Consider the following 26952-nt stretch of genomic DNA (forward strand, 5'->3'; position numbering starts at 1 on the left):
CACTGACACACACACTCACGTAGCCTGCCCTTCACCACGTGCACAAACACGCACCTTCGCCATAATCCACAAACATAAAAGGCATGCCTATTGGGCATACATTCACGCGTGAGCGAACATTTGTATTTACACACACACACACACACACACGTGAGCGCACGCTTTCGTATCATTCCTTTGTTGCTGCAACGCTATTTACTGCTCTGACCGAGAATACGTTCTGCGTTTCCCCCACGCTGTTCTTTTGACTGAAGGTTTAGGATAATGGACGTCACCATGAAACTATGTCACAAATGACATGATTTAACAATGCTAAACTTTCTGTGGGACCAGTGTGTGTGTGTGTGTGTGTGTTCTAGACATTTGCTCAGATGAACTGAATGCTGCTGAATATCAGTCTTTGCTTTGTCATTTTGCTAGTTTTTTTTCATTCTTTTGTTGTTTTGTTCTTCAACACACATGCTGAAGTTATGCTCATTCTGTTAGTTTGAATTCTAAAGAATCATTCCAAAGATACTGAAACAAATTTTTTTTAAAGATATAATGCCGTGAATGACTCTTCTGATAATGTATTATAATATATCCCTATAATCTTAAATGTTTCGTTATTACTGCACAACCAAACTTTCATACAAAGGAATGTGTTGGATCCAAATTAATTCACTACAGTAAATTCTAAAACGGCGCCTTCCATTTTTTCACGTCTTCCATTTTTGACTCACTTGTGTAAACAAAGTGAGTATGTTTTAACCCGGTGTTCGGTTGTCTGTCTGTCTGTGTGTGTGTGTGTGTGTGTGTGTGTGTGTGTGTGTCTGTGTCTGTGTGTCTGTGTGTCCGTGGTAAACTTTAACATTGACATTTTCTCTGTAAATACTTTGTCAGTTGACACCAAATTAGGCATAAAAATAGGAAAAATTCAGTTCTTTCCAGTCATCTTGTTTAAAACAATATTGCACCTCTGGGATGGGCACAAAAAAATAAATAATGAAGCCTAATTATATGCAAACTGCATTTACTGTTATATTTATATTTTTTATATTCTCTAAACTTGGCACTTTGATCTGATATTCTGACCCAACAACAAGAGGAGTCATTATTATCATTTTTTGTTCAAACAGGAACTTCTTTTGCTAAGCATGGAATTTTTATTTATTTTGTAAACGTTTTGGTGCAGATAGTAAATAAGGGAAATTACTCTGTAATTAATGCTAGGGGACTTAATTTGCTTTAAACTGATCTTTCTCATCTTAAACATTACATTTTGAAATTATACTCAATACATAAAAAGCTTGTGTGTTTTACTCTCAGTCACAAGTGAGTCTTGAAGGCCTTGCCTCTCTTGTTGTTTCAGTTGTACTTTTTTTTATGTTGCACTTAAAATCGATCTGTGTCTGTCTAAAAAATGTGGGAATGTGTGGATACGTGCATGTGCGTGCGCCCTATAATGTGTGCATAACGAAGCAACATTCATATTCTTTTTATAAGTCTTTAGTCTTACAATCTAACACTGGGTGTTAAAACCTGGTGTCGGGGATGGAATTACATTTTAAACTGAGAACGTAGTTTTTATACTTTGGGGAAAATAAGGATGGAAATCGTTTTAGCAGTGCATATTAATTTTTTTTTTTTAATAAAATAAAATAAAGAGAAGAAGAAGAAGAAGAAGAAAGAAGCAAATACGGCTCATTCAACACGTCATTTTTCGAATACACGGGAAGCTTCTATCAAGTATACTTTAACCGTACTGTCTTGATTTTTATTAAATGACCGTGGAATATGAAATGTCCTTCCCAACACATCTTTGGTAAAAATCGCTTTTGCATGGTATCGATCCACCTCAAGTGAAATGAACTGAGAACGTACTTTTAGCGCAGGCTGTGCATGCGGTTTAGAACGCCTGTACCTCGCTGAGTTCATCACATCATCGATCGGGAATACTGTCCGCCTCCAGAGGACCAACGAGTTCTGGCAAACACAGTTGGGTCGGCAAGACTGTGGGTGGAAGGAGTTGGGGGATGGGGATGTGGGTGTGGGGTTGCGTGGGGGCAAAGATCGGCTCTGGACAGAAATGGTGATCGACATAACAGATCGACCTTAACTGATCGACAAAACAGACCGAGAATACAGATCGTCGCATTACGAGGGCTGTTCAATAAGTTGAGTTGTTCCGTCCTGAGAATACCAACCGGCAAGCAGACTAGTCCGGTACCTTCCCTAAGCACTGACGCACTTTGTCATCCTCTCAAACTCACTTGTCAAAGACACCCGACTATACTGACTGGAGTATGGTGGAGATAACGCCCTCGAACTAAGCTCGGGAATCTTCAGTGATCTGAAACTTCTTATCCCGCAGCTGTATCTTGACGACAGGAAGCAAAACCTAGCAGCACTGGGCAGGTCTGGTGTGTCAGGCAGGTGAGTGACCAACCTCACACTGTTTTCAAAAAGTCGGGAACTTGCTGCCGCAGTGAGTGCTAGCGTTGTCATGGTGGAGCAGCAGACAGTGGGTACCGGCCGTGCGTGGGCGGCGCGTTTCGCCATTCCTTGAAGACCTTGGGTAAACCATGGTTGATAATATACCAGCTGGAGGTCACCGTCATCCTTTCCTCGAGAGGTGTCGTGGCTACAAGGCCACATTGTGATACATTCGCCAGCGCCTCTTTATCTCTCGAACGTTATACGTGGGTCATCACTTGGGAAGACCCACACAGCCGACTGTTGCTTGTTTTCTAGATCTAATTGAAAAAAGATAAGTTAAGTTGCGAAGGACCCAACGGACGCAGTGTATGTTTGCTGACGCCGAGCTGACTGTTGTTCTTGATCAATTATTTCGTCATGGTTACTGTCTCATCCGACGGCTGTCAGAGATCCAGAACTCAATGATCTGTCCTCCTCTCTCGCCTCCCTCTGCACAAGTCACACAGTCACCCTGCAGTGGATTCCCTCCTACTGCAACGTGCTTGGCAAAGAGACTGCTGACTCCCTGGCAAAGGAAGGCACTACGAAAGAGCAGATGGACAGGTCTACTAACTACTCTGAATCCAGGACCATCATTAAGGCCAAGCTGCAGAACAAGTGGAAGCAGCAGCATCCATGCCACAACAGAGCAGACCCGTACTACCTGCTGACTCGTCGAGAGCAGGTAGCCATTTTCAGGCTCAGGACAGGCCACAACCGCCTGAAACACCACATATACACGAAATTCCGTATCGGTGACACAGAGCAGTGCCCCTGCAGAACAAGCAGCCAGACAACAGAACATCTGCTGCAGTCCTGCCCGCTCCACCAAGCGCTCCGAGAGAAAACCTGGCCCGACCCAATCCCAGCGGCCCGGAAGCTCTACGGAGGGCTGGAGGACCTGCAAAGTACTGCCGCCTTTGTCGAGGAGACGGGGGACTCCATCTGATAAATGACGAACGAGACAACAACAACGTCGGACGGCTGTCACGGTTGTCATCTTCATGTGTACATCAATCTTCTGGGCTGAAATTATTTACACCACCTGAAAAATATAACCCTTCAAGAAGAATGTTTCCCAACACACATAGACAAACACGAAAAGCGTTTTCCGGAGGCACACTTTCTTAGAAGTCGTACGAAATCATTGCACGGCCGGAAATCCCGTCTGCTCAGCTCAATATCGGCTTGAGGAGCAGTCATCCTGGCCGTACATTTTACCATGCAGTTCAAAATTCAACGGCTGGATGTTTTTCAAAACATGTGTCAATGCTATGAAGAAAGTGGCCGTTATTGAAACGTAATAATATCTTTCATCACTTCATACTGAACGACACATCTCAACTGAAACTTATTGAAAAGCCATCGTATATCGTTTAACCAATTGTCGTTGATATTATTGCTGTTCCTATTGTTGATGATGTTGTTCTTGTTGTTTTCACTGGATTTTTGATGATGCTGTTGATGTGTTTTTTGGTGTTGATGTCATTGCCAATCTTCATTTCGTATTTTTTCACGTTTTTTATTTTTTTATGTCATTGGTGTTGATGTTATTGTCGATCTTCGTTTTGTATTTCTCTTGCACTGCCCTTATCTTCTCCTTCCTCTTTCTGATCCGTTCTATTTGGTAATGTTGTTGAAAGCACCAAGCAGTAGGTCAACTTGTTTTTCTCGGTGAACACACACCAGCAACTCTAGGGGTCAGAGTGAATGGCCTTCCAGACTTATTAGGTATATCGTAGGTTTATGAGCACAGTGAAGGTAAATGTACTTGTGCCAAATTATTATGTTTTCCATGTGTTATTTTCAGGCTCTACGGGAATGATACTGACAGTAGGACATGGGTATAAGCAACAGAGATAAATATATATTTAAATAAAGGTTTTCTGGTGAACTCACACAGTCTGGATATTGTTCACCTTTTATCTCCTTCCTGCACCCTGATTGTGAAAGCTTGACTGAATGACACGGGAAACGAATCATGCAGTGATGGGCACCTAAAGGTAGCTGTTAGTCGGCTCTTCTTAGGTAGACAGCCTGTTGTATAAAGTGCTCGGAGCTTGGTCTCCGACCAAGGATAGGCGTTGTATAAGTATGCATATCATCGAAGGCGTTAAGCAAATATCAAGAATAACAATGTTTCGAAAACACACGGGCACGTTGACTAACTGGTATCGGAAGGAATAAAACGCCACAAATGAATGATGTTGAAACACAAAGGAGAGAGAGTCAGTGAGAAAGAGAGCACATGGAAAAGAGGCATCTGGAAAAAACTTTTTACAAACACACACACACACACACACACACACACACACACACACAGCACATCTCGTAACAGCACAGCGCAGCACAACACATGGGCGCCCGAGGAGCAAGTCCACTTCTCCCTCAACTCTGTGAAGTCATCGGCGTGTGCCGCACACAATAACTGTTCGTCAGATTCCTCCATGTCTGTCGGTTGTGTGTCAAAGCCTGGGTGTCTGCAAATGGTTTTTCTCGTCCATTCTGCAATGTTGTCTGTCCATCGTTTTTCTTTTTTCTTTATCCCCTCCGTCTCTCTCTCAACAGTTCCATGGAGGATTGTTTGTGCAAGGCCATTTATGACTGCCGGTGTTTGCCTGGTCATACCAACGTAGCTTAATTGATATGTCAGCAGATCTTCACTAACGTCCAATTCACAGCTTGGTGGCCTGGCGCACTTGTCCACTGGTGATGTGATTAGTGTATCTGATCTTTAGTGTCTTGCGATTTGCCTTGAACTCTTCTCGGGTCAGTTTTCAAAATCCACCGTGAGGGTCCATGCTTAGCATACACACAGGAAGATGGAGTATGCCTGTGCACGCTAGAGTCTCATCTTGTGTTCCATAGAGATGTTGCTGCCCTTCCATACAGATTCCAGTCTGGACAGTGATGATAATTATTGCCTTTGGTTATGATGGATCCCATGTAGGTGAATGGCTGAACTGTTCTAAGTTTCTGTCCCTGGACAGTGATGGTGGTGTTGTGGTTGGCCATCAACCTGGTCTTTCTGGCACATTTCCATGCCATATTAGTCTGTCGATGTTTCGTCTTTTCTTTTTTTTTAAAATTACAAATTGGGCGAGTTCTTGCTCATTACCTGCCAAGCCGTGAATGTCGTCTGTGAAGCGAAGGTTCGTCTTCTTCCCCCAGTGCTGACTGTGATGACATTATCTTCAAGCGTGTCAGTCATGATGAGTTCCAGGGATAAGGGATATGTTGAGGCAGCCCTGACGATCTCCAACTGAAGTATGGAACCACCTTGTCTCCAACAGCACCTTGTGTGAGTACTGCACTGTTCGCTTTGGAGTATAACTGCTAGTTGGCGTTTATGAGGTTTTGCCCGATGTTAAATTTTTTCATTGTGGGCCATAGTGCTTCCTGTAAGACTCTGTCATACGCCTTCTTGGAGTCTATGAATGATATATAAGTTGTAGAATTCCCTCTGGTGTTGGGGGTGGTTTTCGTTGCAAATGGCACCCAGGTAAAGATTTTGTTCGATGGTACTCAGTTCTGCCTTTGTGGAATCCAGGCTGTTCATCCGAGCAGTGACGGTATCTGCTTGTGGCTGTGATTCATAATGATTTGAACATTACTGACGTGACTTTGGTAACATGGCCACTGTTCCACCAATCAAACTGATGGTGCTGCGGCGGTAGTTCTGGCAGTGTTGGGGCTTTCATAGGGAGGGAGGGCGATGATGAGTGACTGGGTCCACTGATGGCGTGGACCATTCGCCCTCAGTTGTGCCAAATTTTGAAGAAGATGGCAGTTACGATGGTAGTCATGGCTGCCTCTCTGCATCATCAGAACAAGTAAGGTACACACCCTCTGGCTCTTGGCGCGCGGCAATATCCGAGTGGTCAGGTCAAGTTAAAGCGTTGCGGGGCTTTCAATCCGTCTCAGAGTGATGGGGCCCCGCTGGGTTCGAATCTCGGTAACGCCGCCTGGTGCCGGGTAAAGGTTGGAGAGTTTTTCGATGTCCCATGTGAATATGAATATGTGCGGACCTGTTAGTCAGTGTCTGAACCCGGCCGGGCCAGGCCTTTGTGTACCGATATACCGTGACACGGCCGCGGCACTGACGGAGCCGGCAGACTCGGAACTGGATCAAAGTGAACACACGCGTCAGTTAAAGACAGAGTAATCCATGTCAGCGTTCAGTGGCCCGGGTTATGAATGGTGACAAGAACATACCCAGCATACACACCCCACAAAAATGGAGTGTGGCTGCCAAGATGGCGGGGTAATTAAACAAAACGGTCATACGCGTAAAGAGATGTTACATGAGTCATAGTCTAGTCCGGCACTGTCTGAAAGCCGGTGAATGGAGTCAGTACATCATTGTGTGTGTGCCGTGACTCAGTGAAACCTGGTTGACAGAACGCCACAGACTGATGACGGTGGCAGCTGTCAGTCGCCTACCCAGGTAGGCAGCCTCCGGTGTTAGTAAAACACTCAGCCGGTGCCGCTTCTAGCCGGCGGCTTGGTTTCCGACCGAGGACCGCAGGTTTATAATTATCCGGCATATCACTGAGTCACTGATCATCATCTTTCTCTCTCCCTCTCTTTCTCTCAACTTCATCTTCTCTTCTATAACCCCGATCCCGTACTCATCATAACAAAAACTCTATATACATGTATATAAGGTCTTTGACTTTACCACAACTTCACGACTGATAGGCCGTAGCCGTTACTATAAAAATCCGTATGCAGTCATATTCCGGTTTACATTGACAACATGAACAGAGAGTGATGAAAATGCGGTAGACAGTGGTCACCACCGTTCAGCACATGGTTCTTTCTACAGTAAAATAAATAAATGAAATGCTTTATGAGGGCATAGAAAAGCCATGGTACGACCATAACCCCATCTTGAAGCAAAACTGAAAAATTACTGCAGTAAATATCGGCCCTGACCTTATCCCTGAAAAACAGATGGCAGACGAATGAGGATGTGTCAACTTTCTAAATGACGGTCGATAATACTTTATGCACGCGGCCAATACACGTGTGTAAAATAGAAATTGTCACTGAGCATTTACCATGGTGTTAGTTTTCTCCTGAAGCAAGCTTTCAGGTACGACCCAAAAAATTTTGAAGTCACTGAAGCTACTGTAAGCGGGACATTTATAAAATAAAATATAAAGTATGTCTTTATCTATCGTCTAATCAGATTTCTGAAATTAGTGATAAAACTTCAATTAAATATTAATACTTTAAATTAAATATTATGTTAGCCCAGTTTTAGGGATATGTCAATGAAAGTCAATTCTAGGAAAAGTTATATTTATCAAAGTTTATCATCATGCCTAAATGAACTATGAGCATGCTGTCTACAAAGGAATAAATGATACTAGAGCGCGTGCGCACGCACACACATACACACACACATACACATGTGCGCGCATGCATATTACAAACACTATACATTTTAATGTAATAGGGAGCTCAGTTTTCATTGAAATTTACAAATCAGATAAAATTCACACCCAAGCTACTGCTGGCTTATTTCACAGTGGTGCTACAAAGTGTCTGAGTTAGTGATATTTAAATCTTTTACTTAATTTTCCCAAATTGGAGAATAACAACAACAAGAACAAAATTTAAAAATAATAATAAAAGCATTAATAATAATAATAAGAAGAAGAAGAAGAATGACAATAATAATACTAATAATGATTTTTAAAAAAAGTAGTAGTAGTAGCAGTATAAAAATAATAATAATAGCATTTATAAGGTGCAGACTACCCAGTGTGACCAAAGTAATTCCCATGAAACAATACATACATACAATAGTGCACAACACTATTAATGACAGACAACAGCACATGAAGACATAAAAGAAAACTTTGGATATAAAAATACACATTGCAAATATCAATAAACAAGAGAGGCAAGGCCTTCAAGACTCACTTGTGGTAAATTAAGTCCCCTAGCATTAATTACAGAGTAATTTCCCTTTTTTACTATCTGCACCAAAACGTTTGCAAAATAAATAAAAATTCCATGCTTAGCAAAAGAATTCCTGTTTGAACAAAAAATGATAATAATGACTCCTCTTGTTGTTGTGTCAGAATAAGAGGTTACAGTGCCAAGTTTAGAGAATACAAAAAATATAACAGTAAATGCAGTTTGCATATAATTAGGCTTCTTTTTTATTTTTTTGTGCCCATCCCAGAGGTGCAATATTGTTTTAAACAAGATGACTGGAAAGAACTGAATTTTTCCTATTTTTATGCCAAATTTGGTGTCAACTGACAAAGTATTTGCAGAGAAAATGTCAATGTTAAACTTTACCACGGACACACACACACACACACACACAGACAACCGAACACCGGGTTAAAACATAGACTCACTTTGTTTACACAAGTGAGTCAATAAAATATACCTTAGACACACACACTCTCTCTCTCTCTCTGTCTGTCTGTCTCATGCAAGCACACAAACACACTTGGTGTAGCTGTGTAGTATTTAAAGGGAATCTTTGGAACAATAATTGTTCTAACTTTTGTCATTAATGCTACAATACAATTAACAGTCAGGGATTGGTGGTGAAAGGGAGAAGTGAGGATGGGGTTAAAATGGTAATAAATTTGCTCAACATTATCTTCAAACTAAAGCCCATTTCACCAGGGAGTTCTAAAGACTGACTGATGAATCCCTGTCAAAATGGACAGTTTTGCTTTGGTTTTACCACAAACTGTACCTCTATCTTGGGGGATGTGAAAGTCTTAATTTACCGCCCCCTCCTCTCTCCTTTGACATAAAAGTGATAATAATGATTATCAAAAATATGCACAGCTCTGGGTGTGTGTTGAGAGGGAGAGAGAGAGAGAGAGAGAGAGAGGCTGAGGCAAAAGAGGGATGACAGGATGAAGTGTGTGTGTGTGTGTGTGTGTGTGTGCGTGCCTCTTCGTGCATGCGTGTGTGTGTGTGTGAAATGCTTAAAGCTGTTTCAGGACACACTGCACTGCATCCACTGTAAAACAGCCAAGATCAGTCAAGCATTAACATCACAAGCAAATAAGCCTGTCTGCAGTATTTTCATGCATTTAATATATTATTTAATATTAAATGTTTACTTCGTTTTGAAAATTGAGTAGACATATTGATTAAGCTCCCTAAATCTATCTTGGACATTTCTCAAATTCATAGTACACACTGACACAGAGGAAAAATGGACTTTTGACATTCACTGTTACATTTTTTTTTTTTTTTTTTTAGCATGATTTACTTTGACATTGGGTATCGATTAGTTAATAACTTTGTCAATCATCATATATTTGTGTTCATGACAATATCACAGGTTCTCTGTACTTATGGAGGAGCAATAACAAAAACACTTTTTGAATTTGTAAATGGCTCATACATTGGTCTTATTCTCAGCCTGTCCTCTCTCAGAATGTCATATGAATAGTGAAAAAAAAAAAAAAAGGAAAAAAGAAAGATAGGGAGAAAATTTTGCCCTTCCTGTAGCCTTTGTGGACAGAGAATAAATAAAACAGGTAGTAGTGTGTACTATTCACCCTGCACCTAAAAGGTTGTAGAGATTAGTTGCAAAAGAGCATATCAATATAAATGTTTAGGGATTGGAAAACTCTTCAATCCAAAGTAGGCCAAAATCACTGAAATATTGATAAAAATCAAAGTTACCAGCTGGCTGTAGGGGCTCTGAATAAATTGTTAGTTATGTATGAAGCATTCACTTTTGCTGTTGTTGTTGTTCTTAAAGTTGCTGATAATTCTCATTCCTGACCACAAGTGGGGAAAAAAGAGGATATGCGGGTGAAATGGTGATCAGCAGATGATCAGCAAATTGAAGAAGAAAATTATAATCAATGGGAAAATCTGTGAGTGGTGTAAATATTCAGAATTTACAATATTTCTTTTCATATTATCTATTCATTGACATCGGGTGAAGATTTTGAATTATTTGGTAAGGCAAGGAACTTAAAGGAAGGCATAAAAGCCCTCATGTGGTCTTGTGAGGTTAGCAGTACTCAAAGCAATATGAAATTAAATGAAAATTTGTAAAATTCCTAAAACACCTAAAACTGAGCATCATCCTGACATCATCAGTTTTAACCAAAGACACCCTTAGTACTAGCAGTAATAATTTCAGATACCACCACCTTTAATTTTATTTAGTCCATTTGACAATTATATGCCAATTCAGGACTGATTAATAATCATGTTATATCATTTTATTGTATTGATGAGAACATGGATACTTCATTAATAACATATATATATAAATTATGCACATGGCAATTATTGCTCTCTTTCTCTGCCACATAGTTTACACATATAGGCTACACAACTGAAGCACTATCATGACTTTCAAGATACATACTTTTCAGAGCCCTTAAACACAAAATTTATCATTTGAATCAAATTGTGCTTTGATTTTGTCATTGATTTACAGATCTACAATTTTCTTGTGTGTGTGTGTGTGTGTGTGTGTGTGTGTGTGCACGCAATTTATAACTTGGCACACGCGTTTTGTTTTTTTGCGTGTGTACGTGCGCGCGCACGCGCGCGCTTGTGTGTGTTGGCACAAAACATTGTCAGCTTCACATGCTTCAGTGTTGTTCACGGACGGACTCGACATCAATTCTGCCTAAGCCAGACAACACAGGCCCGGTAGTGGCGTATTTAAGAACACTGTTTTTACTCTCCCGGAATAAACGTAATGGGATGAAACTAGACTGTTGAAGTTTTATAATTTTCATTGCTTTGCCTTCAGGTGTTTCAGCAAGCACGAGATATATATTTCGTCACTGAAAACCACGCTTCATATCGTCTATGCAAGCTGCCGAAGAAACCTGTGAAGGATGAATGATCTCCAAACCTTTATTTCAGTTTCCTAAAGCATTTCTTCAACATTCCAACGTCTCGGACACAATGCCATAGCAAAACAAATAGGCCTAAGTTACAAAGTGGACTGACGCACTTCTTCCACAACAGCAACTGCTGTAAACAGGAAGACCACTGCATTCGCACCGCTCAGCCATTTCGGATTCAGCCGTTTGAGGATAATGTTGTTTGGGAGCGTGAAGTTGTCATGTGCAGCAGATTCGACAGCATTCGAAGTTCATAATGTTTGCGGTGAACAGACATAATCACACTCGTGATAACGTCACTTCCGGTAAAGTTTGGCTGGCTGGGGGCAACAGCAGACGCCAAGAGAAATATTATTCGTCAGCAAAGGTTGACGACTTCCATCAAATTTAACATCATGCAACAAAGTCATTATCAATTTTAAAGGTAAACGCCGATCACAGATAGTACGAATGAAAAGTAATGAAACATTTTGCAAGAAAACATCACTTCCATAACATCCTTTTTTTTTTTTTTTTTTTTTTTTTTTAATCCGTCGTCTAGCTGGGGGCCGGGAATTAACTATTAAAATTTTGGATTCGTTCTTTGTTGTCATTTTTATTTTTGTCTTTCGTTGTTTGTTTTTTGTTTAATTTATTTATTCATTTAGTTGTAACTAGTATAATTTGTGCGGTGGATTAAAACAATTTTGTACGATTGCGTTTGCGTTTGTGGGTGTGTTTGTGTGGTTACATCACAGAGCTGAAAAGGAGCCTGGTAGACGAACCCCAGTTTATGACGCTGTCGCGCTGCATCAGAAGCTTGTCGCCATTTTAGGAGAGGCGAGCTGCGTTCATTTCATTGCTGAACAGTGGTAGACTGCAGACGTTTCCAGCAAAATGGTTCATCATTGCGCGGCAATAAACTGCAAGAACAGGGACGGGAAAGAGGTCCGAGCGAATGGACTAACATTCCACAAGTGAGTACTGGTGTATGTAGCACAGTGGTTTCGTGAAAAAAAAAGAGATAAAATTAAAAATAACACTCAAAATGATGACGAAAACTAGATAAGAATTAATGAATTTTGTGTTTGATTTTTTTTCTTCCATGTCCACATGTGCTGTTGCCTGCAACAATATATTTCTAGTATGCACTTTTTCATATTCATGGGAATTGCTTAGCAAGTCAGAGCCTTTTAATTTTATATGGGGAGTTTGCCTCATAGGAGTACTGCCTGTCAGTCTTTCTGTCTATCTGTCTCTCCCCTTGATATAGTAATTAATGTTCTCCCAATATTTGTATACATTTATCTGTCAGTATACGTGTGCATGGGTAATTGCAGTGCAACAAAATTGAAATGTTGTATGTTCTGATTTGTGTGCTTCTTTTATCTATAGGTATATGTTCTATTTCAACCATCATACTTATATTAGTTATAATTTATACCTTATAGTTGTATTATTTAGTTTTGTGTAGTGTAGACCCTTTTCATGGCCAGGACTAGATGAAGAAAAGCATATCAATATCTGTCTCTGTGTGTGTCTCAATCAGTCTTGATAATAGAAAAAAACAACAACATACACACACACACAAAAACAAACAATGAAAGCGATAACACTATTGTGAGTATTAACAGCAACAGTAGTATGAGGTAGATGTTTGGCTTCTTCATGTGATAGAACCACAATAATGGTCATTTAAGCCACAATTGGTTACAGCAAGATGGTCTTTTAATTGTTTATGACTAGTGGTTATATGTGAACTGCATTGACCGATTGATTAAACTGCATCTGTTGTATTTGCAGGTTTCCTTTTAGTCGGCCAAATATGCTTCAGAGATGGATTGCCAGCGTGAGACGAGAGGAGCCAAATGGGCAACCGTGGCAGCCCACCATGGCTACCAGATTGTGTTCTGTTCACTTTACAGCTGAGAGTTTTGATCGCACTGGTCAAACAGTTAGGTTGAAGTCTGAAGCTGTACCCACACTCTTCCAGTTCCCAGATCACCAGCTAAAGGTACTTTCCATTTTTCTCTGACTCTCTGTCACTCCCTCTGTCTCTTTCTGTGTCTGGCTATCTGTCTCTCTCACTGTCTCTCAAGTATACTTTACAGCCAAGCTCGTTCCATACACATTGGATGTACCACTGATTCAGTGTGTGTCCACATGTGTTTGTGTGTGTGTGTGAATGTGTGTGTGTGTGTGTGAGGCTCTACATCTATCTACTTATTATTGTGATGTTTTACAGGGGAAAAAGATCCATGTACAAATAAGGAGCAAGAACCTAAAACCAGGTTAACTGTAAACTTAATTAAATCAAATGTGCAACTGGACTGCGAAGCAAACGTTCATAAAATCTTTGATTGTCCAAAATTATCAACATCTTTCAAAGATTTTTCAAAAAAGCTAGGTAAATAGGGCCTCAAGCTCAAGATGTCACATTGAAAGAGTACATGCGTGTTTGAGGTGTGTGCGTGTGACCTAGAAAGAGATTGTGAAGTTTTGTTAATTTTGATCATGATAACTGAATGATATTCAGTGCACTTTATATGTGTGCAGAATTGCACCCCAAGAAAAACAAAGACAGCGAAAAAGGCTGCCCTGCCAAACCAGACAAAATCACCAGAGATGCCTTCAACATCCTGTGCAAATGTTGTGTCAGCTGAACAGAGCAACATTACTCAACATTCTCCAAGGAAATCAAAGACTGGCAAGCAACTTGAAGAAATATGCAAACAGTCAAAACAGGAGAAAACCAAGAAACAACAGCTCCAGAAGAAGGTTAGTCAGCTGTCTGCTACCACTGATTCCCTGCAGCAAGAAGGCATCATTTTTGACAAGTGTGCAGAAATTCTGGAGAAATCCCTGAGTCCCCGGGGATTTAATGCAACATGTTGAGCAAAAAAGTGAGAAAGCTAATGCTTAGTGCAGTCTGTTTTGCAAAGAATTGAAGGCTTTTGTGATGACACACCAGTTTTACTTGGCAAAGGTATGCAATGATATCCAGGAAACATTTGACCTTGCTCTCCCATTACCTTGGCAGCTGAGGGCATGCTATGCAAGTATTTTATGGGGAACCAGGCTTCAACCAGCAGGCGTTTCATGCCATGATGAAAACAAAAGCTGAATTGGATGCAGCAGTTTGAAGGAAAACAGTGCACATGTGCCTTGATCAAGTTGATGCTGGATGAAATGTTGATAAGGAGACACCTTGAGTTCTCATGCAGCAAATATAGTTGTTTTTTGTAGATATTGGCAATGGGGAAACAGATTGTTCAATGCTGCTTACCAAGGACGCTCTTGTTTTCATGGTTTTGTTTTTGATTAGCTACTGGGAGTACCTCTTTGGCATTTTCTGATTGATTCTTTGACAAGAAAAGAGCATGCAAAGGTGGTGAGAGAAAGCCATATGTTGCATAATACCAGTGTGACAACAATGTCTTTCACTAGTGATGGCCCATCATGCCACATGGAAGTGTTGACAGACTTTATTGTATTCCTGAAACCAGACTGACTTTGCCCCTTCTTTCCACATCCAGCAGATACGGGGTCATCAGTTCATGTAATGTTAAATGCCTGTAATATATATATGCTTTAATCAGTCTGCAGTGCTTTTGGAGATGGAACTGTCCACAGTGATAGTGAGGAGCAGGTCATCAGCTGAGGTCTTATTGAAACCCGGGCATTAACTATTAAAATTTTGGATTCGTTCTTTGTTGTCATTTTTATTTTTATCTTTCGTTGTTTGTTTTTTGTTTAATTTATTTATTCATTTAGTTGTAACGAGTATAATTTGTGCGGTGGGTTAAAACTGAGTTTTGTACGAGCGCGTTTGCGTTTGTGGATGTGTTTGTGTGGTTACATCACAGAGCTGAAAAGGAGCCTGGCAGACGAACCCCAGTTTATGACTCTGTCGCGCTGCATCAGAAGCTTGTCGCCATTTTAGGAGAGGCGAGCAGTGTGCATTTCATTGCTGAACAGTGGTAGACTGCAGACGTTTCCAGCAAAATGGTTCATCATTGCGCGGCAATAAACTGCAAGAACAGGGACGGGAAAGAGGTCCGAGCGAATGGACTAACATTCCACAAGTGAGTACTGGTGCATGTAGCACAGTGGTTTCATGAAAAAAGAGATAAAATAACACTCAAAATGATGACGAAAACTAGATAAGAATTAATGAATTTTGTGTTTGATTTTTTTTCTTCCATGTCCACATGTGCTGTTGCCTGCTACGATATATTTCTAGTATGCACTTTTTCATATTCCTGGGAATTGCTTAGCAAGTTGGAGCCTTTTATATGGGGAATTTGCCTCATAGCAGTACTGTCTGTCAGTCTTTCTGTCTCTCTGTCTCTCCCCTTGATAAAGTAATTAATGTTCTCCCAATATTTGTATGTATACATGTATCTGTCAGTATATGTGTGCATGGGTAATTGCAGTGCAACAAAATTGAAATGTTATATGTTCTGATTTGTGTGCTTCTTTTATCTATAGGTATATGTTCTATTTCAACCATCATACTTATATTAGTTATAATTTATACCTTATAGTTGTCTTATTTAGTTTTGTGTAGTGTAGACCCTTTTCATGGCCAGGACTAGATGAAAAAAAGCGTATCGCTATATAATATTATATCAGTACTTATCTGTTAAAGTATTATCCTCTGAAATCATTTTATCTTGTCTCTCTGTCTGTCAGTCTCTCTCTGTCTCTCTGTGTGTCTCTATCAGTCTTAATAATAGGAAAAAAACCCCACAAAACAAACAAACAATGAAAGCGATAACACTATTGTGAGTATTAACAGTAACAGTAGTATGAGGTAGATGTTTGGCTTCTTCATGTGATAGAACCATGATAATGGTCATTTAAGCCACAATTGGTTACAGCAAGATGGTCTTTTAATTGTTTATGATTAGTGGTTATATATGAACTGCATTGACTGATTGATTAAACTGCATCTGTTGTATTTGCAGGTTTCCTTTTAGTCGGCCAAATATGCTTCAGAGATGGATTGCCAACGTGAGACGAGAGGAGCCAAATGGGCAACCGTGGCAGCCCACCATGGCTACCAGATTGTGTTCTGTTCACTTTACAGCTGAGAGTTTTGATCGCACTGGTCAAACAGTTAGGTTGAAGTCTGAAGCTGTACCCACACTCTTCCAGTTCCCAGATCACCAGCTAAAGGTACTTTCTGTTTTTCTCTGACTCTCTGTCACTCCCTCTGTCTCTTTCTGTGTCTGGCTATCTGTCTCTCTCACTGTCTCTCAAGTATACTTTACAGCCAAGCTTGTTCCATACACATTGGATGTACCAATGATTCAGTGTGTGTCCACATGTGTTTGTGTGTGAGTGTGTGTGTGTGTGTGTGAGGCTCTACATCTATCCACTTATTATTGTGATGTTTTACAGGGGAAAAAAAATCCATGTACAAATAAGGAGCAAGAACCTAAAACCAGGTTAACTGTAAACTTAATTAAATCAAATGTGCAACTGGACTGCGAAGCAAACGTTCATAAAATCTTTGTCCAAAATTATCAACATCTTTCAGAGATTTTTCAAAAAAGCTAGGTAAATAGGGCCTCAAGCTCAAGATGTCACATTTAAAGAGTACATGCGTGTTTGAGGTGTGTGTGTGTGACCTAGAAAGAGATTGTGAAGTTTTGTTAATTTTGATCATGATAACTGAATGATATTCAGTGCACTTTGTATGTGTGCAGAATTGCACCCCAAGAAAAACAAAGACAGCGAAAAAGGCTGCCCTGCCAAACCAGACAAAATCACCAGAGATGCCTTCAACATCCTGTGCAAACGTTGTGTCAGCTGAACAGAGCAACATTACTCAACATTCTCCAAGGAAATCAAAGACTGGCAACCAATTTGAAGAAATATGCAAACAGTCAAAACAGGAGAAAACCAAGAAACAACAGCTCCAGAAGAAGGTTAGTCAGCTGTCTGCTACCACTGATTCCCTGCAGCAAGAAGGCATCATTTTTGACAAGTGTGCAGAAATTCTGGAGAAATCCCTGAGTCCCCAGGGATTTAATGCAACATGTTGAGCAAAAAAGTGAGAAAGCTAATGCTTAATGCAGTCTGTTTTGCAAAGAATTGAAGGCTTTTGTGATGACACACCAGTTTTACTTGGCAAAGGTATGCGATAATATCCAGGAAACATTTGACCTTGCTCTCCCATTACCTTGGCAGCTGAGGGCATGCTATGCAAGTATTTTATGGGGAACCAGGCTTCAACCAGCAGGCGTTTCATGCCATGATGAAAACAAAAGCTGAATTGGATGCAGCAGTTTGAAGGAAAACAGTGCACATGTGCCTTGATCAAGTTGATGCTGGATGAAATGTTGATAAGGAGACACCTTGAGTTCTCATGCAGCAAATATAGTTGGTTTTTTGTAGATATTGGCAATGGGGAAACAGATTGTCAATGCTGCTTACCAAGGACGCTCTTGTTTTCATGGTTTTGTTTTTGATTAGCTACTGAGAGTACCTCTTCGGCATTTTCTGATTGATTCTTTGACAAGAAAAGAGCATGCAAAGGTGGTGAGAGAAAGCCATATGTTGCATAATACCAGTGTGACAACAATGTCTTTCACTAGTGATGGCCCATCATGCCACATGGAAGTGTTGACAGACTTTATTGTATTCCTGAAACCAGACTGACTTTGCCCCTTCTTTCCACATCCAGCAGATACGGGGTCATCAGTTCATGTAATGTTAAATGCCTGTAATATATATATGCTTTAATCAGTCTGCAGTGCTTTTGGAGATGGAACTGTCCACAGTGATAGTGAGGAGCAGGTCATCAGCTGAGGTCTTATTGAAACTCTGCACTACGCCCAAAGGCCTGAGGCTCAGCAACAAAGTAAAACGTCCTGCACTGAATGGCAGAAACAAAAGATGAAAGTATACACTTGCTCAGTTGCTGTTCATATAATCGGTTCAAGTGTAGCAGATGCCATTGAATATTGTGCAAAAGAAGGCACTGTTCATTTTCTGCAAACAGCCATGACGCCAAGGCCTCCAGATATCCTCACTTTTGATTATGAGAAAGGATGTCAACTGGTTGATGGCAGCCACAAGATGGGATTAGTGGACTTCCTAGCCTGCCTGAAGTCTGTGAGGAGCATATTCACAGAACAGGGAGAAAGGCACATTTCCCAGAGCTTACATTCTAACAATGTACTTTTTGGCCCTCAAGGCACTGCAGTGCATAAGGCGCACCCCCTGAATTTAAAGAAAAAAGTTATATTGAACATGTATAAGGAGCAAACATCTGATAAGCCGCATCTGCTTCAAAGTGAAAATCCTCCATTATGGCTCTGCTAACAGCAGATATTGTTTTCTGAGTAGTGACATCATCTTCGGAAAACTGGATTGGAATCCAAATTCTTTTTGTCTGCTTGTTGACTTGGCTCTATTGCTTCATTCATTTGTTCTGTTAATAATGTTAACTGCTGCTGTTTTTTGTTGTTGTTATTTTGTGTATTTTTTTACACTTTGTTTTCTACAGTTTTACAGCCTTCAGTCAAATGTACTCTGCTGTAAAGCCCCAGTTCATTCACTTGTTCAGTCACAATCCAGTCTGCTCGCCCTGCTTTCAGTCCTGTCTGTCATATTGCTTTGCATTCTGCTTTCAAATAACAATCAGTTCACTTTCTCTACTTACACTCCATGAATTTTATCCGCAACTCAGACACTGTTCTTTTTTCATGGCTTAAAGGCAAACTGTGACCATGTTCAGTTGACATTTGGTGCAATATGCGATTTGGTGAACTTGAACCATGTTGAATTGATCAGTGGTAAGACTGAAGTTTTGCCATCAGCACGATTGTGAACATTGATTGTGATCAACGATTTTGTCAGATATTGAATTTGTGACATGTGGCTGTAAGTGAAGGTCAGAATTTAGTTTTCAGACACAGACATTGGACACACAGCCAGTAAGACACAGGTGTCAGATTTAGGTAAAAAAAAAAAAAAAAGCAAAGAAAAAAAAGCGCCTTTTAGGCCGAAAAGTACAGTACATATATAATATACTAGCTGAGCCAAGATCGCATGGACCCCTTCTCTTCAATCAGAGACCCAGGAGGATACAACAATAATCCCACAATCCTCCCAATTCAAGGCAGCATGCAAACATCTTATGCATCAAAATGACTGGAAACTGTCAAATTTGGGACCAGACAGGCGTTCTAAACATTACTCAGATGCAAACTGTAGCTGAGACAGCACTCAATATCTACAGAAAATATGTGCTGGAGATTGTACTGTGAATTCTGCTGAGGAAGAATGTGGACAAGTTGTTGACTTATACCCTCCGTCAAAATTTCTTTTTTAAAGTCTGTGATTGCTACATTGCAGGCAATGTTGTGAAAATGGCAACCAAACAGTTGTAGCAATGCCTGCATGATGAAAGCAACAGGGGGAGAACTTCCAATATGCAGCAAAGCAGGAGTTTGATGTCAGTTGTGTCAATAGCAATGCTAAACAGTTTGCCCCACCTTCAGTTGTTCCCTTAACTGAAGGATCACATGTTGGAAACCACTGTTAAGAAAACCATGTGTATAGATCCTACAAAACTGGTGTCCAAATGTCTTGCAGAAATCAAACCACATCACCTAGCCAACTGCCACACACAAAAAATCAGCTGGCCCCCAAATCAGAAAGAAACTGTTCAAGTTGATTTTGTTTAAACATCAGAAAACAAGCTACTGAGAAGTGATGGTTGACATATACACTTTCGACATATTGTTTAGGTGGCTTGTTTTGGCTTGTTCATGCAGACACATGCCCACAGACTCTCACACGCACTTGTGAACACAGAGAGTGGGAGAGGTGGGAAAGAAAGAAAATAACAGCATGCATGCTTACAAACAGAATAAAAGAGAGGGAATGTGAGAGACATGCACACAAAATGGAAGCAAAACACACTGAATCACAAAATACTGACAAAGGTTAATGTAACAAATCATACACTAAAGATAACAAAAAGTTGTCTGTCAATAGGAATAAGAGGGAAAATATGTGTGTATGTTACTATGTATGTATGTGTGCATGCCTACTAACATGTTTGTTTTTTCACTGTTTCGTGTATGTTTGCAAATTCACCTGTGAAGGTAGTTTTCACAGGTCTACAATGTAATTGCCAGGTTCACTTTCTGTTCACTGTTCAGTTCTTAATATATTTGAGGAGGGGGGCGTGGGGGGGGGGGTTACATTGTTTTCCCAGTTTTTGAGAGTATACAGTGTAAAATACATTGTGTAAAATATATGTTGATGAAAACATTAGTAATTTTTTTTTTTTTTTCCACCCTTATTTAGAAAGTTCTTGAATGTACTTGTATACGCATGTATTGCTGAAGGTTTGGTGCTTGGTTCGTGAAACAAGGATAGTCTTGCTAATGTTATTTTTTGTTGTTGTTTTATTGTTAGTTTTGATGAAGAGTTTGAATTTCAAATTGCTCATACTGGTTCTAGTTTTATCTTGTCTTATCTTTATCTTGTTTTATCTTTATCTTATCTTACAAATAATTTGGTATTGTTATGATATATTTTACTCAATGTTTTGTTTGATCAGCTTTCTGAAATATCTGCATTGGGACAGTGTTTGTCTCTTTTTTTTTTTCTTTTCAAATTCTCTCTCTATGTATCTCGCCAGTGATCAACTCCATAGATCTGTTTGAACATATTTTCTTTCATCTTGTCAAAACAACAAAGTCTGGAATATACGCATTGCACTTAATATTCAGATTATTCTGTTTCTGCTATCAAATGCAGTTAACTAAATGAAAAATCTGCATTTTCCATATTATGATATATACATGTATGTATATCATTATATGCATTGCACTTCACTTTCAGATTATTCTGTTTCTGCTTTTTAATGCTGCAGAAAAAAAGCATTTGCTATAAGTTACACGCACACACACACACACACACACACACACACACACACACACACACACACACAGATATATATATATATATATATATATATATATATTATATATATATATGTACATACATACATACATACATACATACATACATACATACATACATACACACATATTACAGTCCACTTTCAGATTATTCTGTTTCTTTATTTCATGTGGTATTATCATAAAAGATGAAAAATCTTAAATAGCCATTTTCATTTCAAAATGAAACATTAAAACTTCAGTTTGTCACAGCAGGTGGTGGTCATTGGGTGGCTGAACACCATGAAGAGAGCTGTTGGTACTGCTGGGGACAGTGAGGGAGAGGAGGAGGGGGAGCGCAAGCAGAAAAGACCCAGAGTGACCACAGAGCCTGCAGGTGATGCAGAAGCTTCACTGTCCACTGTTCATGATGGGAATTACTTACAGCGCCATACTGCAGGCAAGTCATTTTACTAGCAGGCCAAGGAAATCCTACTGATATGCAGAACTATGCTTTGCCGAAACTTGTGTTCGAAACAAAAAAAAGTTGAGAGAGAGAGGGAAAGAGAAAGAAAAACAAAAAAGTACATGCAGAGTAACAAAACTCAACAACATAAAAAAAAATACAGAGAGAAACACACACACACACACACACAGAAAGGAAGCAAACATAAAACAAAAAAAACTTATTACCTCCAGTGCCGCTGCTACTGTACACACACGCATGCACACACAACACACACACACAATATGTTAAGCATTTTTATGCACAGTTTCACACACTTTTGCTGTCAGTGTTTATTTTTCACACCCTGTCAAAAAAACTGATACCCAGTTTTGACCATGAATGCTATGGTTGGTTTAAACAGATTTTTTTTTAAGAGTGTGAGGGGCTTGTGATTTTCATTTAAACCCTTTATAGGAGAGGAAAACAGTCAATCACAACCATTCTGCTTTCAGTTACAGGGAAGAAACAGGACCTAAAGCTAAAGGTATTGATGTATACTGGATTAAGGTATTGAAGAGGATGAGGAAAGCATTTAGCCATGACCAGTCTCCTTTCAAGTTATAGTTTCAAGAAGCTACTCCTCACGAGATAAAGAAAGGCAAAAAAAAAAAAAAAATTTCAGCAGATTCCTGACCTACGCATAAACCCAGTGTTCTGGTCAGGCTTCGAGAGTCTACCTTAGGCATGAAATGAATAAAACAAACAACATTGACATGACATGAAATAAAACAAATAAGGAAATAGATTGAGAACAAGAAAGAAACTGGACTTTAAAGATGAAAGCATTGCAGATTTTTTTTTTTTTTTTTTTAATTCTAAAATCTTTATTTTAGTGAGCTTTAAAGGATTCAGTGAAATACAGACCTGCACAAGATGGTTCCTACTGTCTGTGGCAAATTGTGGCATTCTTCTGCTTCGTGTATTTGATATCAGTTTTGAGCTTCTTTCAGTGTGTTTTATTCACTGTCTTTGGTGGTGCAAGTATAATTTCCTGTTTGCTTTCTGCAAAATAAGAACTTTGATTGAGTGGGGTGAGTTTGTTGGTTTTTTTGTGTTTTTTTTTATTTTAATTTTTTACATAGCTTTCTGAAAAACAAAGAATGAAAAAAGACCAGTGTACTTATTGATTTCAAACATTAGCTTGCCAAGTGAAGGTAAGAAAAGTGAAGGTATTGAAAGCAGTGTCTGTATGTTCCAGCTCCAGAGGAAGGAACTCACTGTGATGCTGGTGTGGACAGAAACAAACCATCCTCACTCCTGGACACTGAAGGGAAATGGAGGCAAGAGGCATCTGTCATGGGTCCTGTCTTATCCCAGTATAATGAGTCTGACTTTGAAATGAGACTGAGGAAAGACCCCACACTGATGGCCATGGAGGTGACTCAGCTGAAAGCGGAACCCTCTGTCATGGATGTGGACATGAAAGGAGAGACTAGTAATGTTGCAGGCCTCGCCATGGAGGTGAGTGAAGAACCCTCTAGTATGAAGCAGTATGACACTCTTAGGCGGGGAGAGACCGTCGTAATGTCAGAGGACAGGAACTCTTACAAAGAACGATCTGTGCTTGGTATGGAAATGAGCACACTTAACTCATTCATGAGTTTGAGAAGTGAGAGCTCCGTCATGGACACCAATGTTGAAATGAGCTCTGTACCACAGAAAACAGTGAGTGATGTTGGAATGGTCATCAAGCAGGAGCCAGAGGAAGCAGAGTCTGATGTGAGCAGGATGAAGGAAACGCCAACACTTGAGACTGCAATGAGCATCAAGACGGAGCCCTCCTTTTTCGGTGCAGCCTTTGATAGTGATGACAACATGCCACCAGTGTGTCATGAGATGAGATCAGAGGACACAATCACCCAGATGTCTGCTCCATACATTAAAGTGGAACCTGGGTCCAGCTTTGTGGAGAATTACGCTGATTGTGTGGACACCCCCGTGCCTCTACTACGTGCGAGGTACACAGTCACATCAGGGTCATCTCACCAGGTTGCTACCAGTTCAGCATTTAAAGAAAAGCTGGTTGTGAAGCTGAAAAACAGAGCTGTCTCCAAATACAAACCTTTTTCACGGAAAGGAAAGAGACGTCTAGCAAAATCTAAACAAGAAGTGGAAAGTATTCCAGCTTGTTCAGATGATACAGGTATAGTGATCAAATGTGAGCCAACATCTGATAGTGACGAAGACCATACAACTTCTGACGAGAGAGTCCAAAGTGAAATGAAGATGACAAAGACCCGTCGTCAAGGCGCCAACAGAAAAAACTCTCCTGCCTGCTCCCACTGTCAGCAGTGCTTCTGCAGCAGCAGCAGTTTAAAAAGACATCACAAACGGAAGCATTCCATGGAAACTCTGTCATTTTCATGCTCTCTCTGCGATGCCAAGTTTGCCCGAATGCCCCAGCTGCGCGCGCATGAGCGGCTACACCGAGGCGGCGACAAGACATTTCCCTGCCAGGAGTGTGATGTCGTGTTCACGCGGGCCTGCCATCTGAAAGTGCATATGCGCAAACACACCGGGGAGCGCCCGTACACTTGTTCAGTGACGGATTGCACAGCTACCTTCCGCTCCACTTCCAACCTGAATAGGCACTTGATGAAGCACAGCGGGCTGAGGCCATACATCTGCACAGTGTGCGGAGCCAACTTCTACCAGTCCAGCCACCTCGTGTCCCATGTCCGCAAGCACACAGGGGAGAGGCCATTCAAATGCACGCAGTGTGATGCAACGTTCACCCAGCTGACCCACTTACACCGCCACAGAGTCAAACATACAGGCGAGAAGCCTTTTAAGTGCAGCACATGTGGAATGGGTTTTGTGGAGAAGTGTGCGCTGAGAAGGCACATGGTCGTTCACAACAAGCAGCTGCAGTCTGGCAGTGTTTCCAGGCTGAAGAGGAACAAGAGGACTGCAGCTTCTTCCAGTGAGGCCAGTGTCCAGCAGTCTTCATCAGAGCTGAGTTAGAACAGTCTTGTGGAAGCTGTTAGATTGTGGTGCAAGTTGTATGTGTGATGTACTGGCTCATCTTCTCTCTCTCTCTCTCTCTCTCTCTCATGCAAAGATGGCGGCCTGAGCCGGTCACGTCCGTGATCGCTCTCGTGTTATTGTGGTTTTAATGTGGTTCCAGTATCACATGGATTATAAAATCACTATCAGCGGATGTGTAAAGTGATGTGCTATACAGGTGTGTAGTTCGCGCATTGTTTTAAGTGCAGTTGTGGGTTTTTTTAAGTGATTTTTGTGGTTTCATTTCACATGTTTTACACATTGGTGCTGTGAAGTGAGGAGAGACGTACCCCAGAAAGCGTGGCCCTTCAGTGTTACCTGACCAAGTCTGAGAATAATCTTCTCGGCACGACTGAGGAGGGGGACACTGAGCGGGCCAACAGTAATTGACTGGATTGTTTCCTCCAATTGTCATGGGCATTAGATGTCCTATGTAAGCACTCACTTCACATGGTCATCCACTTAAGCTCACCGTTGGAAAATAAAGATTCATTCATTCATTCTCTCTCTCTCTCTCTCTCTCTCTCTCTCTCTGTCTCTCTTCTCCACATTGTTATCTCCAACCTTTGTTCTTTCTTTATGAAAAGAAGCAAATAATTCTACAAATATATCAGTGACAGTTTGTACTTATTCAGATCCGGTTGTTGTTTTTGTGGTTTTGTTTTCTTTTTTCATGTTAAGGTTAGATTGTTCTTGTTTCAGTATAACACTTCTTGAAAAACAAAGACTTCAATTATGATGGTAATTAAAGTTTTTATAATGATGGTAAATAACACATGAAATAGAAGAGTAATAACAATGATAAGATACATCAGAATTGAAAAGGCGATAATATACATTGCAAATAACAATGATATTATTAAAAAGGCAATAGAAAAGCCAGCTTAAATTCATGAATTTAATACATCACCCAGTGTAAAAGTGAATATTTTTGACATCACACAACTTTGTTTCTTCATATTTTGACAGATATTTGTTTGATTTTATTTTTTTGTTGCTGTTTCCCATTCTCAAGAGTTAATTTATGACATGAAGATGGTTGGAAGTTATGTGCCCTTGTCTTATCAAAAATGATTGGGTTTTTTTTTGTTTGTTTTGTTTTTGTTTTGTTTTTTTATTGTAGTATGCTGACATCCCCCTGTGGTGATTCTGGGGGTCTTTCAGACTAAATACCATTCCCACCTGGAAATTCTGTGCTAGAAATTTCCTCTTTCCTATTGCTGTCTTTATCTCTGCCTTTTTTCTTCCTTTACAATTATCGGGGGGGGGGGGGGGGGGGGGGGGGGTTGCCTTCCTTGTCGATTCCTCTTTCTTTATTCAAGCAAGCCTTGACACTTTTTTCTCTTTTCCGCTGTCTGTTCTATTTTGCTCCATGGCGATAATGTAGTGAAATTGTAAACACTGGGAAGGGCATCAGCTGTCCATTCTGCAGTGTTATTTGCCTATATCATTATATGACCTTTTATGTATTTTTTGTTTTGCTTTGAAGTGGGTTTTTGTTTTGTTTTGTTTTGTTTTTTTATGATTTTGTGTAATCTTGGAATGATAGATTAAGCGGAAGGGCTGACATCCTCAGCATGGCCTAGTCTTATTTGCCTTAAGGAGCTAGATGGTTAAGATAATGTGACATAAACTGTGTTTTGTGGGTATGTCTTTGTGCTTTTTTTGGTCTTTTTTTTTTTTTTTTTTTTTTTTTTTTTTTTTTTTTTTTGTAGATGTTCATTGGTTTTGTGTTGACATGGTCAATTATTTGTATGATTTGACAGTCCCGATATGGCCTTGTGCGGCCGGCTGAACTATGACTCCTATATATATAAGCAATATATAAGCAACAATAAATAACAATGTGCTGGCATTGTTTTCTATGGAGGACTTCTGACTTGCGGCATACCAACAAGGAATGCTTGATTATTCCAGATCAGTGTGGTACACAACTTGTAACCTTCAAGGAATTGTATATTTGTTGCCAAAATAGATATATTTTTTTATCAACAACGAATGGCAAATCTTTGCCAAATTAATAGACTGTTGAAGACAATTTTTACCAATAATGAATGGTAGTGCCAAATTAACAAAGTGTTGTTGAAAACTTGTGCTGGTCAACAGTGAATATTGCATCATGCAGAAGCACACTGCTTGTATGAACAATAAATGGTAATTTTGTGCAAAGTTAATACGACTAGCACTATTATACGCAATCAATACT

General features: G+C 40.1%; 1 protein-coding gene across 2 annotated transcripts; it reads left to right on the forward strand.

Annotated features, from left to right (window-relative positions):
• Nucleotides 1-12789: 12789 nt before the first annotated feature.
• Nucleotides 12790-25983, forward strand: LOC143285795 (uncharacterized). Of its 2 annotated transcripts, XM_076593217.1 has the most exons (7): nucleotides 12790-13317; nucleotides 13860-14081; nucleotides 15170-15388; nucleotides 16274-16484; nucleotides 17018-17239; nucleotides 21509-21692; nucleotides 22939-25983. In XM_076593217.1, the coding sequence occupies exons 3-7, from the start codon at nucleotides 15309-15311 to the stop codon at nucleotides 24702-24704; spliced, it is 2463 nt and encodes an 820-aa protein (XP_076449332.1). In that variant the 5' UTR covers nucleotides 12790-13317; nucleotides 13860-14081; nucleotides 15170-15308; the 3' UTR covers nucleotides 24705-25983. The 2 variants fall into 2 exon arrangements, with proteins under 2 accessions (XP_076449332.1, XP_076449333.1); XM_076593218.1 differs by lacking the exons at nucleotides 12790-13317; nucleotides 13860-14081 and having other exon boundaries at nucleotides 14719-15388.
• The last annotated feature ends 969 nt before the right edge of the window (nucleotides 25984-26952 follow it).

Source organism: Babylonia areolata, chromosome 9 (assembly GCF_041734735.1).
Source record: "Babylonia areolata isolate BAREFJ2019XMU chromosome 9, ASM4173473v1, whole genome shotgun sequence".
NCBI classification, from domain to species: domain Eukaryota; kingdom Metazoa; phylum Mollusca; class Gastropoda; order Neogastropoda; family Buccinidae; genus Babylonia; species Babylonia areolata.